Here is a 17,828-nt window from a genome sequence, read left to right as displayed (position 1 = left end):
TAAGGAATGTAGGGGTTAAGAGGTTTACCTACCAAAGGTTCGCTGAGAATTAAGGTCCTGGATAGGAAGGCATTCAGATGCCCCTGACACCTGGCTCATACTTCTTGGTATGTAGCACCAAGTCATTGAGAGAAGCTGGATAGTGGGCACATGTGTTTTGCATGGGGCAGGCACCAGGATCAAGTTTTTTGACTTTGGCCGTATGGGTCAGCCTTGCTCTCCTGCTGCTTTCCCTCAAACCTTGTAGTGGCTGAGCCTTGCAATTCCTTCCACCTGCCCAACCTGGCCCAATTCCTGAACCAGTCCTAACAGAAGCTGCTCAAGTGTACCGTACACCATTTCTCACCTCTCCCTCCAGTCATTAGAAGGCGGGGCCTGGACCCAGCTGGCTTAGCATCAGCAACCCAGTCTCCAGGGCTTCAGGCAGATCCTGGTCACTCAGTCTCCTTTCTGAGGCCTGAGGTTTGCCTCTTGCTGGCAGCGGGCAGCCGCTGGGCTTGCAAGCCCCTGGGCAGACCTCTCATACTTGCCTTCGTGCCTTGGTTTCTCCACAAACAAACCTACCACACTTCACAATATCATGTGGGGTTCTGGTCTAAGATTTGCCTAACTTGCTGGATTTTATGGGGCTATTTTGGAACTATGCTTTCTCTCCCCCTCCACTCCCCGCCCCACTCTGGCCAACTGAAGAATTAGAGTAGGTCATTGGTACTTAAACCTGGTGTCACATCAGAGTTGCTCGGGGAACTTTTCTAAAACACAGATTCCTGTCTCTTGAACCGGGGGTTTTTGACTTAGTAAGTTTCAGCCCTTAATGCCCTGGGTGCCTTTGTCTTCCTGGGTGAGTGGAGCCCTGGTGGCTGTTCAGGTGCCTCTTTGTTCTCCCTGCTTGTTGATGCCAATCTGAGCACTGTCCTTCAGTGGAGGTCAGAGCCCTGAACAGGATCCTTTCTCCTCCTCAGGGGAGCGGCTCCTCACTGGGAGAGAAGCCTGTTCTCAGCGCGAGGAAGAGAATCACCTCTTTCTTATGCTCACTGTCTGCTGCTTATCTCACACTTGGCCAGTCAGACTGCCAGTCCACCACACCTCTGCTCCTGGCCTGGCCTTTTTCTTTTGTCCCCAGGGCAGCTTGGTCAGGCACAACCTTGGCAATCCATGGACCCTCCATGAGATGTTCGTAGGTGTTTTAGCATCAGTCTAAGGAGTAAGCTATTTTGTACCTTAGGCTCCTCATTAAATATATCTATTAAGAGCCTGTCTTCACAGAATGCCACCAGAAGCACCACGGAAAAGCAGCCTGCCAGCGTCCTCAGCACTCAGCTAGGGCATGGGTCTGGGTTACTGTGAGCTAGTCCAGGTTGCTAGCATTCCAGGCCACACAGGTACTAAAGTTGGCTTTTGTTTTATTTTGTTTGATGTTGGTTTAGTTTTGTTTTTTCTTGAGGTGGGGACAGATTAATTACTCTCTAAGAAAGGCTGATAACATTTTTGTGTTTTATAAATGTTTTGGTAAATAGTTATTTGGGACGGGGCTGTGTGCTCAGCAGCAGGCACACAAAAGGGAATAAAATAGTTTTGCCCTAGAGGTATTCATAGACGTACAGACAGACAGTATCTGTGCAGTGGGCTCACTGCCGCACTAGAGGGAAGCACAGGGCCCCAGGACAGTATTTTTCAGACCTTAGGTCACCATCCATTAGGGAGTCAGACAATCACTTTCATGGGTTGACTTTTTTTTTTTTTTAATGATTAAACCCGACTGGAATAGAGTAAGAAAGAAAATATCAAGGTATGTCGCAGTAATAAAGTTACGTTTTATTTGGGGAAACTGTTATGTTAGATAAGTATACATGCTTGCACACCCATGAATGTGTGTGTGTGTGTGTGTGTGTGTGTGTGTGTGTGAGAGAGAGAGAGAGAGAGAGAGAGAGAGAGGATGTAAGATATATTTCTCACTGTGAGCTAGAGATCAAAAAAAGTTTGAGAGTCACTGCACTAAGAACAGAGGAAGATCTCTTAGTCTCCTCTCTAAGCTCGTGAGGACAGGAGACAGGTCTTTTCTTTACCCTAATACACACATAGTACATACATGCAGAGCTTAATACTTAGCTGAGTGCATAGTTTATTCATTGAATGAAGAAAGGAATAGAAGGAGGAAGAAGATGATGATTTCCTAAGCCAAGATTTTTTCCTTTTTGTGCCTTTTAATGTTCTGAGATATAATGTACCTACAATAACTGAACTTAAGTGTTACATGTTCAAGATAAATTCATACACTCTTGTAACCCACAGCTCTGTCAAGATATAGAATATTTCCATCACCTTAGAAAGTTCCTCTTTTCTTTTCCCAGTCAGTTCCCCTCCCCAAGGCCACCACTGTTCTGAGTTCTTTCACCATGAATTAGTTTGACCTATTTTAGAACTTCACAAAATGGGATTATAGAGCAGATGCTTTTTTATAGCTGGCTTCTTTTGCCCAGCATGATGTTTTTGAGCATCATCTACGTTATTGCATGTGTCAGTACTTCCTTTTTCTCGCTGCTCTTTGCAATAAAAATGGCCAAAAGGATGCTTTGGCAGTGACCCAACAGGAGTGAGTGGTGAGTCTGGGTACGATGGCATTCTGATCTTGACAATATCCAGAACTTGCTTTAAGACATGGGATGAGTCTTATTCCAGTCTGTGCCATCTGTGTGATGCCTTCTTCCTAGTGGGTTGAAACTCAGTGTGTGCTGCAGACAGTAAGGATGCAGAAAGTTCTTTTTGTTGATGTCAGTACATTGGCAACAAGGACTAGCCTTTGCCCGCTTTTTATAATATAGTATAAAATTTAAACTCAGACTGTAGCAATCCATGTGAGGCATCCGATACACACCAGGAAAACCCAACTTTAGGCCAAAAGGACATTTATTCTGAGCTGACTTGATGGAGCCTAAGAACTGTAGGCTCGTTGGAATGTGATGCTCCTCCCCCGCACTCCTGTGGCTCTGTCTCCCAGGAACAGATGGATGAATGAAGAACAGGGCATTGTTCTCACGCATAGCTGGGGTGTTGCGCATGCTGCGTCCATTGGTGGAGAATCTGTGACATCGTGTGCACCCAAGTCAGACATGAGGGAACCCAGCTTTCTGGACAGGAAAGCTTATGAAGGGCAGTTATTTTTCTTTTCTGTGTGAGCATACCCACTTTTTTTCCTAGGCCTTCTCTACAGTCTCAGGTTTCAACTGGTAAAGGGTTAATGAGCTGTCAACTCATGTCATCACACATCTGGATGGGCTATCAGTAAATTCTTATAAAAAATTGATTTCCCCTGGGAAAGTTTCATCAAACATTTATATAACCCAGAAATGGCCAAGGGAGCCCATCTTGGCTACAGAACCCATCAGAAGCCATAGAAAGCATGTTTTGTCCCCATTGTGAGCAAAATGATGTCTGCCTCGACTCACTGGATTCCCCTAGTACTTCTGAAATACAGGGTGGGGCAAAAGTAGATTTTCAATTGTCGTATGGATAATAATACATGAACTGTGTTTCGTGTACTCAGAATTGTAAACCTACTTTTGCCTCACCCTGCATGCAAATCTCATGCCCTCACCTTGCAGAAATTGCTTCTTTGCTAATGCCCCTGTTTCCAGCTGTTCCCTTGCAGATTGCGGATAGCAAGGCTCTGGAAAACCTATTTTGCATCTCCCTGGTTAGCTGAAGGTTAGAGGAGCCAAAGAGTATGTTATGAGTCAGACCCCCGACTCACTGGCACAGAGAAGCTATAGAGCGCTTATATAATAGAGGCCGTGGACCAGCCCAGGCAAGCACCCTGCCCTCCATGGGCCACGCAGGGTGAACAACACAAAAGGCTTCAGTGGCTACATCTACCACTTGACTTAGATTCGTATGCAGCCTAAGTGGGTTATTTTCTGAGAGCTTGGCATCTTGGCTTCCGTCAATCCACTGATGTTTATTAAATGCCTACCAGCAGCAAGGCCTAATGGTGGGGGATTTAAAAATGAAGTAAGACACCCTGACCGGTTTGGCTCAGTGGATAGAGCGTCGGCCTACAGACTGAAGGGTCCTGGGTTCGATTCCGGTCAAGGGCATGTACCTTGGTTGCGGGCACATCCCCAGTGGGAGGTGTGCAGGAGGCAGCTGATCGATGTTTCTCTCTCATCGATGTTTCTAACTCTCTATCCCTCTCCCTTCCTCTCTGTAAAAATCAATAAAATATATTTTTTTTAAAAATGAAGTAAGACACTGGCCAAGCCCTCTTTGAAGCTTGCCTTCTGGTGGGGGTGATACGAAATGGCAAGTCACAGAGTGAGGAAGTGTATTCTGTGTCACATGAGGGCTGCTGATGAATGTGGTTCTGAGTGGAGGCCAAGGTCAGTGCATGCCAGGGTTGCAGGGCTGTCTGGTTTCCCAGAGGCTGGGAATTTCATTTGGATCTTGAAAATTGGGTCCAGTTGCAATGGGTGAGAGGAGTGGGAAACATTTCAAGAAGAGAAAATGCTAGGAGCTGAAGAGCAGATGTGGTGAATTTGAGGATATTGATGACTGGTGTTTAAGTGTCTGCATAGTGATATATATATATATATATATATATATATATATATATATATATATATATATATATATCTCCTGTTATTGGCCTCACAACAACCTATGAGATTGCTGTTTTCCCTGATTGAGGTTTAGAGAGGTGAAGTAGCTTGCTCATAGTCATACAGCTGATTTGGGGTCTATGGTTTTCCATCTGTTACCCTAAACAGAGAGTGTGTCATTGTATTAGAGCAGAGGGGTTTGAAGAAACAGCTCGAGAGGGATGATGTTAGATGGTCAGACTAAAGAGATTACAACTTGTTTTGGCCATTGATCTTACTCAAGTTATTTAACTTCACTTAGTAAACAGAGGCATTTTAAACATTTCCAACTGAGGAAGGTGGTCTTTAATTTGGGGATGGGTGGGAATAGAGCTATTCTAGGCTCTTCAGCAGGAGAGGGAAGCAGGTAGCACTGGTGTAAAATGATAAGGGTATGAATTAGGATAGAGGTAGTGAGAATGGAGAGAAAAGGAGGTTAGTAAAACCATGTAAGCGTTTATGAAGGGCACCCTGCCTCCCCCTACATTCTCTTCTGCACTAAAAACCTTCACCCCCACCCGCACCCCCAGCCTACACCCTTGCTCAGCCCTGTGGGTAGCGTCACTTCTGTTCATCAGACTTACAGACCTCAGGAGGGCTTGCAGGCTGAAGGGCAGCCCGGCTAGAGCAGCAGGTCTCCCAGAGGAGGAAGGGCTCCGGCACGTGCAGCCTCCCAATCAGCCGCTTTTGTCTAGCTTCCATTTGTTCTTCCCTCTCAACTGAATTTAATGTCTTTCCGTCTCTAGTTGAGCTGTAACTGCTGTTCTTCCACTGCAGCCAGGCACCTGCCAGAGCCTGTTGGCACTGGACCCAGAGCCCAGCCACTCTGTCGCTGAGCTTCTTGTCAGATGCTGGGAGGAGGAGGCAGATCACATGCTTTTTCTTCCCCAGTAGTGGCTGCTCCCAGTGTGATCGTGATGAAGGGGATGAAGGGGCAAGGCTGGGAATGAGTTGATTTGATGCCTGCTTATGGAATGCAATGACAGTCAGGCAGATGGTCTTACTCTGTTCACAATTCTCCTCTGACATGTCTTCTTGGGTTTGGGATCTCAAAGCTGCTTATGCAATAGAGGGGATAATGGACGACCGAGCTATTGGGATCTCTGGGTCCCTTGGGAGGAATGGGGAAGATTGTCATAGAGTTACAGAATGCCGTTGCTGAAGAGGGCCTTAGGGTTTGTATTTTGTCAAGTAGTTTCAGACATTTTCTCTAGCAGAAGAGTTCTTTCTTCAAACCAGACCTTACAAAGAATGCCAATTTATTAAATAGAAAAAAGAGCAGAGTTGGTTTGGTTGAAACAGGGATAGGAGGCTCCAAGTCCTACTAGTTGGGCTGCCCTTTTACTGCTTCTCAAGGGCAGCCTGAGAAGGTTCTGGCACAGAACCATAGAGCTCTGGTCTACAGCTTGAAAACCACTGACCTGGCAAACGGTTCATTTTACAGTTGAGGAAACAGGTTCGGGGATGGGAGTGGCTTTTCTAAGGTTGCTGGCTTACTATCCAGTACTTCTTTAATACTGTTGTCTCAGTCATGCCTTTTTAATTTTGCTTTTATATTTTATTTTATATTCCAATTATTTTAACATGAATTTTTCCACTAAGACTTATATTTAGAAACGTTTGGCCTGGTAAATGCTATTTCTATAGGGCAGGAGCATTAGTGCTGAAATCTTAGTCTGCAGCTTAAGACCTATTCTAGAATGTTGGAAGTTGATGGGGGTGATCACTGACAGAGTCAGGCCCCCAGTCCTTCTCCCACCTCGAGTTCTGAGTTTGTGGAATTAACTGTTCTTGCAACACTTCTAACTTCTGGACTCTGAGTGTGGAAATGGCCTGGCTTGGTTGGTATGTACTGATTTAACCACAGTAACCCTCAGGGATTGGCAGGCTATATTTTTGTTATTGAATTTTGTTATAATGGTGTCCCCAGAGAAATCCGAAAATAGGAGAGGATTCCCTTTAACTCTTAACTCTTTTCATGTTGACTGAGTAGCACTGAGTAGCACTGGACAGTGCATGATTTGATAATTTTATTTTGTCCGAATGACTCCTCTTTCTTCTGAGCACCTCACAGTCCTCTAAGGTATATTTTACCATTGAAATGGAAGTCAAGAACTGAGAAATCTCACCCAGGTCTTGGAAGTCCGAATGTCAACCTTCTTCCCACTGCAGTCATTTCATTGACATGGTCACATTTGCTCTAGAGGTCACCCTCCCTTTCTGCCAAGCCCTGGGGCTGTCCAGGGTTTGCTCATGTGCTCTCCTCTCCACAGCAGTGTTGTGACTTAGGCTACCACGCCAGCCTGAACCGGGCGCTGCGCACCTTCCTCTCGGCTGAGTTGAACCTGGAGCAGTCGAAGCACGAGGGTCTTGATGCCATCGAGAATGCCGTAGAAAACCTGGATGCCACCAGTGACAAGCAGCGCCTCATGGAGATGTACAACAATGTCTTCTGCCCACCTATGAAGTTTGAGTTCCAGCCCCACATGGGGGACATGGTGAGGCTCTCCTCCCCTCCCTTACTTGAATCTAGATTCACGAACCTAGGGCCGCATTATTCTGGGGAGAGTAAGGCCTGGCCTTCCTGTCAGGTGAGTGAGATGCTCCCCTCATTCAGCAACAGCTACTGAGTGCCTGCTGTCGACTAAACTTGACCCTGGACGTTGGGGATTAGAGCCCTCGGGAGTTTACAGTCTGGGGAGTTGAGAGAGAATTAGACATATGCAAAGGATTGGGCACCCAAAGGGATGAGAAGGATCAAAGGAGTGAAAAGCAGCAGTTGCGTTCTAAAAACTGCTAACAGTTCGGTAATGGTGAAAGGAAGAGGGAGAGGGGAGTCCAAGTGGTGAGGTTGGAAGAAGTGAGAGCTGAGATGGGCCAGATACCAATGGCTTTGTGGGGAGAGAAGGCTAAGAGAGGAATAATGTGACCTTTTGTCATTTGGCAGAGTTCTGAAGGACCTTATTCTCCTAGGGTTAGAAGATTGCAATAAAAGATGTCGTTTTACTTGGGTATTGAACAAAAAAGCATAGGTACCTACAGAGAGGACAGGAGCTGCAGTATCATCCAGAAGGCCTGTGCTGGTTGCCCAGGCAGGGGAGGCTGAACCTGGGGGCCCTGTTTTGGACTTTTCACCTTCAGTGACTGAAACAAGAAGGGCTTAAATAAACTAAAGTGAGAGGGAAGAGAAGCTTCTTGGCTTCCATTACTGCGAATCTTTTGGTTCCACCACACATATGAGTAAACCTTTTCCCTGAGGGTAAGAGCCACCATTTAATCCACTGCTCAAATAAAAAGGAGGATGTATAGGCTTACATAATAAGAGCTCAGGATGGAACCAGCAGGCATGTGTCTTCCTGGTTCTGATGGGGTGACTTGCCTATCCCGAGTTACTCAGTGTGACTAGGTATTTGCAGTCAGCTGCTTGCCTTCTGCCCAGGTCACATCACCATCCCTTTATTGAGGAGAGCCCCCATCCAAAGTACATGGCGTGAGTTGTGGAGTGAGAGGTTCCCTGGAGGACAGTCAGGCCAAAGTTACCAGACAGAGGTGGGTGCTAGGTGACCAAGAAACCACAGTGTCCTCCCAGCAAGGGATTGGCGCTTCCGTTAGAATTAGCATCCAGACCTCTGTAGTAAGCCCTGCTCCAGAATGACAACGTTTGCAGTGTAACCGGAGGATCTGCTGTCATCAATAGGCCACTATAGTGAGTGGGACATTTCATTCTTAAAGACAGAAATGTGGAGATGATTTCTTTTCTCTCCTTTTTGGAAAACCAAGCCATTTACAGTCTGTTTCCATTGCTGTGGCTTGAGAAATGTCAGCGTCTGAACAGATGGGGAAGTGAGATGGCAGCATGTGCAATTAGAGCAGGGGAAGGAGTGTCACCAAACCCCAGGAAGCCCCATTCCTCACCTGCCCTCGCTTCTTGCCTTCCAAGCCCCTTCTCCAGCTGCCTCTGAGACTGCTTCCCAAGAATCAGTGGGACTTGGGGACTAGCTGAGTGGTGCGATACATTTTCGGGTGTTGACTGGTTCTTCTGAGCCAAACAGCTTGTCTCCATAAAGGGGGGATCCAAATGCTGGGTGCTCGGGCCCCCTCCTAGCTCTGTCAGAGCCTCCTTTCCATACTCCAGAGCACAGCTGGAGTGCATTACCTTGCACCCCGGTAGAGGACCACTGCCAAAGCATGCATCAGCAGCCCTGCTGCTTCTTAAAGGAACAGGCGTGGAGGTGGTTTTCTCTCCTTGACTCCTCCCTACTAGGTCTGGGTTACTTTAAAAATTTAGTCTTTTGCCTAGGCCTTTCCTTTATGTGATGTAGCTGGTCAGTGGCTGAGTCAGGCAGGGCCAGGGCGAGTGCTAGATCTTGCAAAGGTTCCGCATTCCAGTCTAGCCTTTATATGAGTGGAAAATAGAAAGAGGAGAGGGAGGATCTTTCTTGGTCCCTACAGCCAGTCTATCCCCATCAGTGTGGGTTGTCTGTAGACTATAGAGGCAACAAGAGGGAGCTGCCTGGAAGTCTCTGAACTAGGGCCAAATTTCGGGTGGCATTTTGACTGGAAGCTCTGAAATTGGCCAGCGCCCCACATTGACTGGTATTCTGGGGCGCTCCGCTCATGAGTTGATGCCAAGAACTCTCAGATGTATGAGGAGGAGGTGCTTGGCTCTACTTTTGGTGCCCCCGGGGGTTGGTGGGGCTCTGGATGCCTGACCGGTGACATCAGGCAGCCAGAGAGTTTTACTCTTGGCCCTAACTTGGCCAGAAAGCTGGCCACCGAGCTTTCTTCATTGTGTCTGCTTATACGAGAGCCAGAGTGAAGTCAGCTCTCTTCAGATCTGAGAGCTGGCTCAGCCGGCCCCTCAGCTGGGGGAAGAGGTCGAGTTAGTTGGGAGCTTAAAGCCAATGAAGGAAAAGGTCAAGTCCCAGTCCCCTTCATTTGAAGAGAGGTTTTGTCTTTTCAAGCAAGAGAATGGTCTGTGGGCATGTGGATATGCCCACTCATTGCTAGGGAAGAAAGGGCAGTTCTTTCCAGACGTGTCTCTAGATGAGAGGCTAAGAGACACATGGTGGCAAGGTGACAGGAGCTGCCTCCCTGTGGCTCATTCCTCCCACTCTGCCAGCCTGTTCCTAATGTCATCCTGAGGACGGGGGGTGACCTCACGCTCATGCCATAGCCATGCCATCATCAGGAGACAGTGGCTTGACCGTTCCTTCACACATCGCTTGCTGGCGATGATCCTTGGGGGAAGGGTGGACTTCGCTCCCACACTTCTGGTGAAGACCTGAGGTCTCTGAAAATGCCAGCTTCCACCAGATTTCATGCCCTCTGGGGCCCTCTACCATTGCCTGGGGACTTGTTCCTGGCTTTACACTTTCTCTAATTGAGTCAGAGCTCTCATGCCTGGCAGAGATTTATAAACACATGCTGACTGCCAACAGCGGCAAGTTAGCCTCCTGACCCACTTCTCTCCTGCTTTCACTCTGGTGTACAAAGGGGGGTGAACGGGGAGCCAGAGAGGTGGCCACTTGGACCTCTAGCAGGAAATCCTCCCTGTGCCAAAGCATTGTGTGTCTGCAGCTGGGGCTGCCCAAGGCGGTCTTCTCTGCCCTAACTTGGCTTCCATGGAGCCACAGACCCTGTGTACATCGGCCTCTGCCAAGCGCCAATCTGAAGATGGGCTCAAAGGAGGCCCAGTCCTCCCAACTGGGTCCCACTCCTCATTCTTCCTTTGTTCTATTTGGTCCTGGAAGAGATCCACTCACTTTGGCTTTGGATTTTGGTTTAACGTAGAAACTGTGAGCCTTACAGCTTGAATATGTGTAGTTTTATTAGCAGGAATGGGACTCCAGAACCGCCGAAAGTACTGTCCTCCTTCTGACCTGGTATCTCTTGCTTCTGGCAGGCTTCCCAGCTCTGTGCCCAGCAGCCTGTCCAGAGTGAGCTGGTACAGAGATGCCAACAACTGCAGTCTCGCTTATCCACCCTGAAGATTGAGAACGAAGAGGTAAGTTTCCTGCTTAAGAGGCCAGAGCCACCTTCTGAGGGTCCCTGTTGAACTTGTTGCCGCCTGTCTGGGAGCAGTGGAAGGAGCACGCAGGGAATGTCCGGGCTGCTGCAAACATTTCCTCGCCAAATGTAGGCTTGGATTTTCCCCTCTGCTACATCCTGCCCTTGAACTCCAGGAAGTTGCTCTTGTATTGCCAAAGGTTGCGCTCTATTTTGAGCTTTTGCAAAATGCTTTCTTTCCCCCTCTACACATTTAATCAAAATGGCACTTGGCAGCTGAGTGAACAATATTGTGTCTCTGAAACCACCCCCTCCTGCCTGGCTTTTTCCAGCATTTGCAAACAAACAGAGGCTTTTTGACTTTGATGCTTCAAACATCTCTGTCCTTTTAGAAGAGGGTGACTTTCTCCTGGGCCCACTGTGTTTGCTTTCAACAACCAATTCAAAAGGGCAGTATGAATGATTATCAGGTTTCTTTTCTTTTGAGCTCACATAGCTTCTTACCTGGCATCTTAGTAAGTCTTACTTTTCCCAGGAAGATTAGGAAGGACGGGGCATGGGTCACTTAGTTTGTAAATGGGAAACAAGTTTGTTCATTTGTTGAACGTCATGAAATGGAACCTGAGGCATTGCAGGACCACGGCCATCACACACTTTAAGTAGCTCTTTATATGATGGAGTATGTTTGAAATTTTATTCTCTCTCTCCCTTAGCACTTCTATTATAGCCAAGAACTAATATTACATTTTTAAAGAGCTGGGAGCTGGGTCAAGCATGTAGCATGAAGGCAAGTGTGGGGGAGGGGGTGGTTTAGGTCCTCGCTGGAGAGCGTAGCACTTGATACCAGGTCCACGTGGTGTTTGTCACTCACTTAGCATGTTAAGCGCCCAGCCTGTTTTGTCTTCCGGACGGAAAGTATAGTGCCAGTCACCGGTGATTGGCATGGCACTTGACGTGTTAAGCGCTGTCCCATGGGAGGAGGCAGAGTTGCACCCTCTGACAGCACCCTCCCTCCTTCGTCAGCCCACTCCTCTCTCCCTTCTCCGAGCTTCTCCATCACCTTCCCCTCACGCATTATGTTGGCCCTTGTGGCAGGTCAAAAAGACAATGGAGGCCACGCTGCAGACCATCCAGGACATTGTGACCGTCGAGGATTTTGACGTGTCTGACTGCTTCCAGTACAGCAACTCCATGGAGTCCGTCAAGTCCACAGTCTCAGAAACCTTCATGAGCAAGCCCAGCATTGCCAAGAGGAGAGCCAACCAGCAAGAGACAGAGCAGTTCTACTTCACGGTGAGGGGCGTGCTGGCCTTTAAAGATCATCGGTAGGCGCTGCACACACCGGAGATCTGGGACTTGTACTCTTTGTCACGTGTCTGAAGGGCAGCCTTTGATATCCTAGGTTTAGATCTTGTGTGTATTCAGAGACCGTCCCTACGCTTGGTGTATGTGTCCAACAGGGACCCTCAAGAGAAAGGATGCACCCAGATACTCTACCAAGATTTTTTTTTTAACCATTTAGTAGGCTTTTGTTTGAAAGTTTCTTTTTCAGTCATAGGGGGTCAGGAAAGGGGGCCTACATCTCTTGGGTCTTGGGAACTACATTCAAATATTCTGGCTGACACGTCTTGGTTTTAAAGTCTGTAGCCTCTTCTAGGTGGTGTGATGACCTTCTTTTATATTTTTTGTTGATGGGAATTTTTTTTCACAATTATTGCTAAAATTCAGAGATGGATAGGTAGCATTGTTGGTTTGCAGAGAATTTCAAAACATTGTATTTTTTGTTATTCATGTATCTCCTAATATCTCTTTAAACAGATGGACCCAACTTTTTAAAATACTACTAGTGTTAACAGCACTTTGGAAAGTTGCTGGCTGGTCTTTGGTGCTGCTTTTCAGTAATTAAATTATTCTGAGTTTGCCTAGTAGGATTTATTGCCTGGACTAAAATTTATTTCCTAACCTTCCGATGACCAAGAAAGGAGAAATTAAGCTTGCAGGTGTGAGATGAAATATAGCCAGTAAATATGCATACTGATTTTGAATGAGCGAAATCAACTTTTTTCAGACAAGAAACACATCTATATGCAGTAAATTGACTTTTTCCTACAAGTAGAACAATTTTTTAAATTCTTCCTTGAACACTGCTTTTTCATCATTAAGAACACTAGTGATTTGCTATCTTTTTAAAAATGAAATTTGTTTTTTTACTTACTCAAGCCCAGAATTCTTAGGTGTTTTTGTTTTGTTTGTTTGTTTTGTCCTAAAGAAGACTATTGAAAGGGAGTGATTTAAGGGAGTATTATTCTTTTAAAATAACTTCTTTCTTGTTATACAAAGCAACAGATGCTTATATAAAATTTAGAAACAAAATGAAGAAAATAAAAATAATTCATAATCTCACTACCTAGAGATACTAGTGTTAGGATATATGCATACACATATCTAAGCATGCATTTATAATTTTATTACAAAAAAATGGGATAGTGCTGTACATATTGTTTTGTAATCTACTTTTGTTTACCAAATTATTAACATTTTTTCTAAGTCACTTAATTATAACACTTTAGAGTGAAATACTGAAATCTATACATAGAAATAATGGATTGACATTTTGGCTCATTCATTAATTTTTGTAAAGTATTTAGCACACTGCCTGGTTTGTAGTTAGTGCTCAGTAAGCACTGAAAATTTATTACCACCATCATCCTTATTTATTTATCAATCATTATTAAATTGTTCATTGATCATTTATTGAGAATGCTGAGGGTATACATGAAGAAGGGGATGATGGGATTAGGCATATGAAAGGTTAGCTTTCATTTTTACTTTACATATTTTTAAACAGGTATGACAGATTGATTTTTGTAATTAAAGAAGTATATACGTATATATAAATTTAAAAATGCACACTGCACACATGCAAGAGTGGTGACCAGAAAGAATGGAGTTGGGGAAAGATAACACACAAAGCGATTTTTGTTCTTGATCCTGAAGGATGTGTGAACTAGGCTGTGAATCAAGAGGAAAGAGCAGCATGTGCAAAAGCATAAAAACATGCAAAAACCTGGGTTAGCTATTAAGAGAACTTCTGGACTATGATGAGGGCTGTGTGGCCGCCCCAAGCTTCGTTATCTCAGGAGGTCATTGAACACTCTAGAAGCTTTTAAGAATTGGATTGTTTGGTGGGTCTGTCTGGGCTGCTTAGATATAATAGTACTTAAATGACCCAATCGTATTACACTAAAGAAGATTTCCTTTTTTTTTCTATTAAATAAGAAATTTTGGACTTAAAAATGTGTATTTAAGACTGTCAGATTTCCTTTTTGGCTTTAAATGAATCTGTAACATTTTTATTCAAAGTTGACCTTCAGAAGGAGCAGGAATGACCATCTTCAAACTGGTGACCTCTCAAATCTGCCCGCTCTTTCACCTCTGTCTGCACTGATGTTCTCTAACCCATTTCCTGTCTTTTGTGGCCATAACGCTGCTTATCAAAATTGTGTGCAGATTTCCTTGGCTAACAGGAACATTTTTTTTTTTTTGTCTGAGCTTGTCTAATAACAGATTTACAAGAGAGTTCATTACTTTTGTGACTGGTGCTTAGAATGTGTCAGTTAATTCATTTCATGATAAAAGGGTTTTTGGATAGTGGTGAAATGGACATTCATGAAAAGGGGATATGCATGTTAAACAGGATGGCTGCCTGTGCTTGCCAAACCAGACAAAGCCTACACAACTGCTCATGGGCTTTTTTTAGTTTGTCGCCTCGACAAACATCGCCAGGTTTTTCCCCGTGTCCTTCGCAAACAGCAGAATGGCGCATCCTGTAAGCTCTCTTCCTTTGGAACGTTGGGAACAGGTTCCTTGTCGTGGCTTGGCCTCCTCGGTAGTGTGCCCAGGGACCCAGAGAGCTGCTGGGAAAGCTTTCATCAGATTGATCTGTTCAGATGACTTCAGTTGGAAATTTGAAGCATTTGTTGGAGTCCCAGAAAAATTATCATGGAATTTTAAAGCTTGAAGTGATTTTTAAATATCATCTAAACCAGTGGCTCTCAGCCTGTGGGTCGCAACCCCTTTGGGGGTCGAACGACCCTTTCACAGGGGTCGCCTAAGACCATCGGAAAACACATATATAATTACATATTGTTTTTGTGATTAATCACTATGCTTTAATTATGTTCAATTTGTAACAATGAAAATATATCCTGCATATCAGATATTTACATGACAATTCATAACAGTAGCAACATTACAGTTATGAAGTAGCAACGAAAATAATTTTATGGTTGGGGGTCACCACAACATGAGGAACTGTATTAAAGGGTCGCGGCATTAGGAAGGTTGAGAACCACTGATCTAAACAAACCTTCTCATTGAAGGAATTAAAAAGTAAACCCAGAGAGGATGGGTAGCTTGTCCAAGGAACCTCAACAGGAAGTTAAAAGAACTCCTGTCCCTGTTGCCTGGTCTTGGGCCCAGGCCTTCTCTGTCCACCTGCTGAAGAAGCTGCTGTGGAGGAGAGGCTTAGAGACAGCTCAGCAGCTTCCTCCTCTTCTTTCCCTACGTGAGGAGACCTGTCCTCCTCTTTCTGGCTTTGTGTCACTCGTCCTCTATAGCACACAGTCCAGCAATATCCACTTTTTCCCCATTGCCTTTTTTCACTGTGATTGTTAAAAAAAATAGATTTTTTAAAGATTTCAAAATAGAATACAGAAAAATTCAAGCTTCTACCCACCCCTGACACCTCCCCCCCCCCATACCTTCCCTTCTGCCAAGAGGTTAAAAGCAGTTTATTCTGTGTCATTCCAGAGAGACCCTGTGCATAGACTACCACTGACATATCCTTCAGTACAATAGAATTACATTAGAAATGTAATCAAATAGAATAAATAGAAATATAAGAAGTTGCTACTTATACTGTTCTTTACTCTTTTTTTTTTTTTTTTTACTTAATTTACTTTGGCTTTATTTTTATACCAGTGGCCCTGCACACGAATTCGTGAGCGAGTAGCTCTCTGCCGCTTCCCTCAGCTGGTCACCCCGCCCACCGCAGCTCATACCTCTCCACTGCACGGGGCTCACTGCCCCGCCTCCTGCAGATCAGTTGTTACGTGTCACGGCGTAATGACCATTTGCATATTACCTCTTTATTATATAGGATTAGTCAAAAAAGACCTGTCTTCTTTTTAAATTAATTAATTATACTGATTTGAGAGGGGGGCTGGAGTGAGACGGGGGAGAGAGAGAGAGAGAGAGAGAGAGAGAGAGAGAGAGAGAGAGAGACGTTGTTCCACTTATTTATACATTCATTCATTGGTTGGTTCTTGTATGTGCCCTAACCAGGGATTGAGCCCACAACCTTGGCATATTGGGACAATGCTCTAACCAACTGAGTTACCCAGCCAGGGCCCAGGCCTGCCTCCTTTTTTAATGGATGTGCAGAATTCCATTGTATGGGTGGATGTACCATCACATATTTAACCAATTCCCTGCTCATAGACAGTAATGCTCACTAGTTAGCCAAGGACTGTCAAAGCCTGTAAGGCTGGCATTTCTTCTAAGTACTTCCTGTATGGAGGTGGCAGTGGGAAGGGGTTAAGGATTACAGCTGATAAACAAGACCAGACTGCCTGAATTCTTGGGTATTGATTTGGGCAACATGATAGGAGAGGAGTTGGTGCCTTGGCCAAGGCAGCGCTCTAGGTCTAGACGTGGACCTGGTGGTCTGAAATCTTTTTTTATCTAGGTATTAGAGGTCCAATGCACAAAATTCATGCAAGAGTAGGCCTTCCTTCCCCCGACTGCCGGCACCAGCTTCCCTTCCCCTCCCACCCCCCCACCCCGAACCCAGGACCTAGGCTTCCCTCACAGCTCCAGCTTCATTCGGAAGGTTGTCCGGAAGGACCTCTGGTCTAATTAGCATATTACGCTTTTATATTATAGATTCTCCTGCAGGCATTCAGTAATGTGTGCTAAGCAGGTACAAATGAATGACTGCCTCTGCCCTGTCAACTAAAGTGGGAGATGTGCTCCCATTTAAAGATTTGCTGTATTATTTATACAGCCTGACAGCTGTTTCCTGCTTTAAAAATTCACAGGGAGGAGGGAAAATGTGAGTGTGCCTGATGGTGGGGAAGCAGCCACTGGAGTGACATCTGTGTATCTCTGCACATGGGGCTGGTGGGCATGGCTCACTCCTCCCACCTACCCCGCCCTTTGTAGCAGTGGGTCCTTATGGCCCTGGCTCCACATAGATGAAATCCAAGGCAGAAAGCCATAAAGCCCATGAGTTTTATACCTCCATGGTAAGCGTAATTAAAGGGCAAAGGTACTTAAAATTAAATTTGCAAAGCATTCTTGTACCCCCCCCCCTTTTTTTTTTAAGACTAGAAACCTGCTTTGATTCATCTTTTTTATGTATTAGCACAAGGCAACGAAGTGGAGAGCACGATGGTTTTTAGGTTAATGAGCAGGTGATTCAAGTATAAGGAATGCTTTTGCATACCTGCTAATGGCAGGACTCTGTGCTAATAATCATAGTCATACATCTTCACAGGTCCATCTTCAACAACCTGTGAAAAAGATATTATTATCCCCAGTTTTCAGAAAGGGGAAACTAAGAGTGGGGATTAAGTGACTTGCTCAAGGTTAGAAGACTTAGTAAGAGGTAGGACTAGAATATTCAAACTCAGGCTTTTCCATTTTACTGCAACCAAAATGTTAGGGAGGGTTCAGAAAGAAAAAATATACTAATACTTTTCACTAAATAAAACTCATTGCTGACGATTGATAACCAATTAGAAATGGATTAAGCCTAGCCAGTGTGGCTTAGTGGTTGAGCATCCAACTATGAACCAGGAAGTCCCGTATCAATTCCTGGTCAGGGCACCTGCCAGGGTTTCTGGCTTCATCCCCAGTAGGGGGCATGCAGGAGGCAGCCAATCAATGATTCTCTCTCATCATTGATGTTTCTGTCTCTTTCCCTTCCTCTCTGAAATCAATACAAATATATTTTTTTAAAGGAAGTTATTAAGAAATAAGTTCAGATCATAAAAACAAAACGGAAGGTTCTCAGTGGCAAAAAACAACAACCCAAAACCACCCAATAGACTTACTGCCTCCCTACTTTTTGAATAAATTCTCAGTTTTGATCACATTGAGTGTAAAACTAGGGGGAGGGTG

General features: G+C 45.1%; 1 protein-coding gene across 2 annotated transcripts in view; it reads left to right on the top strand.

The window, feature by feature from the left end:
- SRGAP2 (SLIT-ROBO Rho GTPase activating protein 2) overlaps positions 1-17,828 on the top strand; it is a 245,527-nt gene that overhangs the window by 182,540 nt on the left and 45,159 nt on the right. Inside the window, exons 8-10 of one of the 2 annotated variants that reach the window (XM_081113001.1) lie at positions 6,908-7,132; positions 10,540-10,641; positions 11,739-11,936. In XM_081113001.1, coding sequence (XP_080969127.1) covers positions 6,908-7,132; positions 10,540-10,641; positions 11,739-11,936 — 525 coding nt within the window. The remainder of the gene's footprint in view (positions 1-6,907; positions 7,133-10,539; positions 10,642-11,738; positions 11,937-17,828) is intronic. The other variant, XM_081113000.1, reaches the window with a different exon arrangement.

Source organism: Myotis nattereri (genome assembly GCF_964212035.1).
Source record: "Myotis nattereri genome assembly, chromosome: 18".
NCBI classification, from domain to species: Eukaryota; Metazoa; Chordata; class Mammalia; order Chiroptera; family Vespertilionidae; genus Myotis; species Myotis nattereri.
Note: the sequence above shows the minus strand (reverse complement) of the source record. Positions and strands in the feature narration are given on the sequence as shown.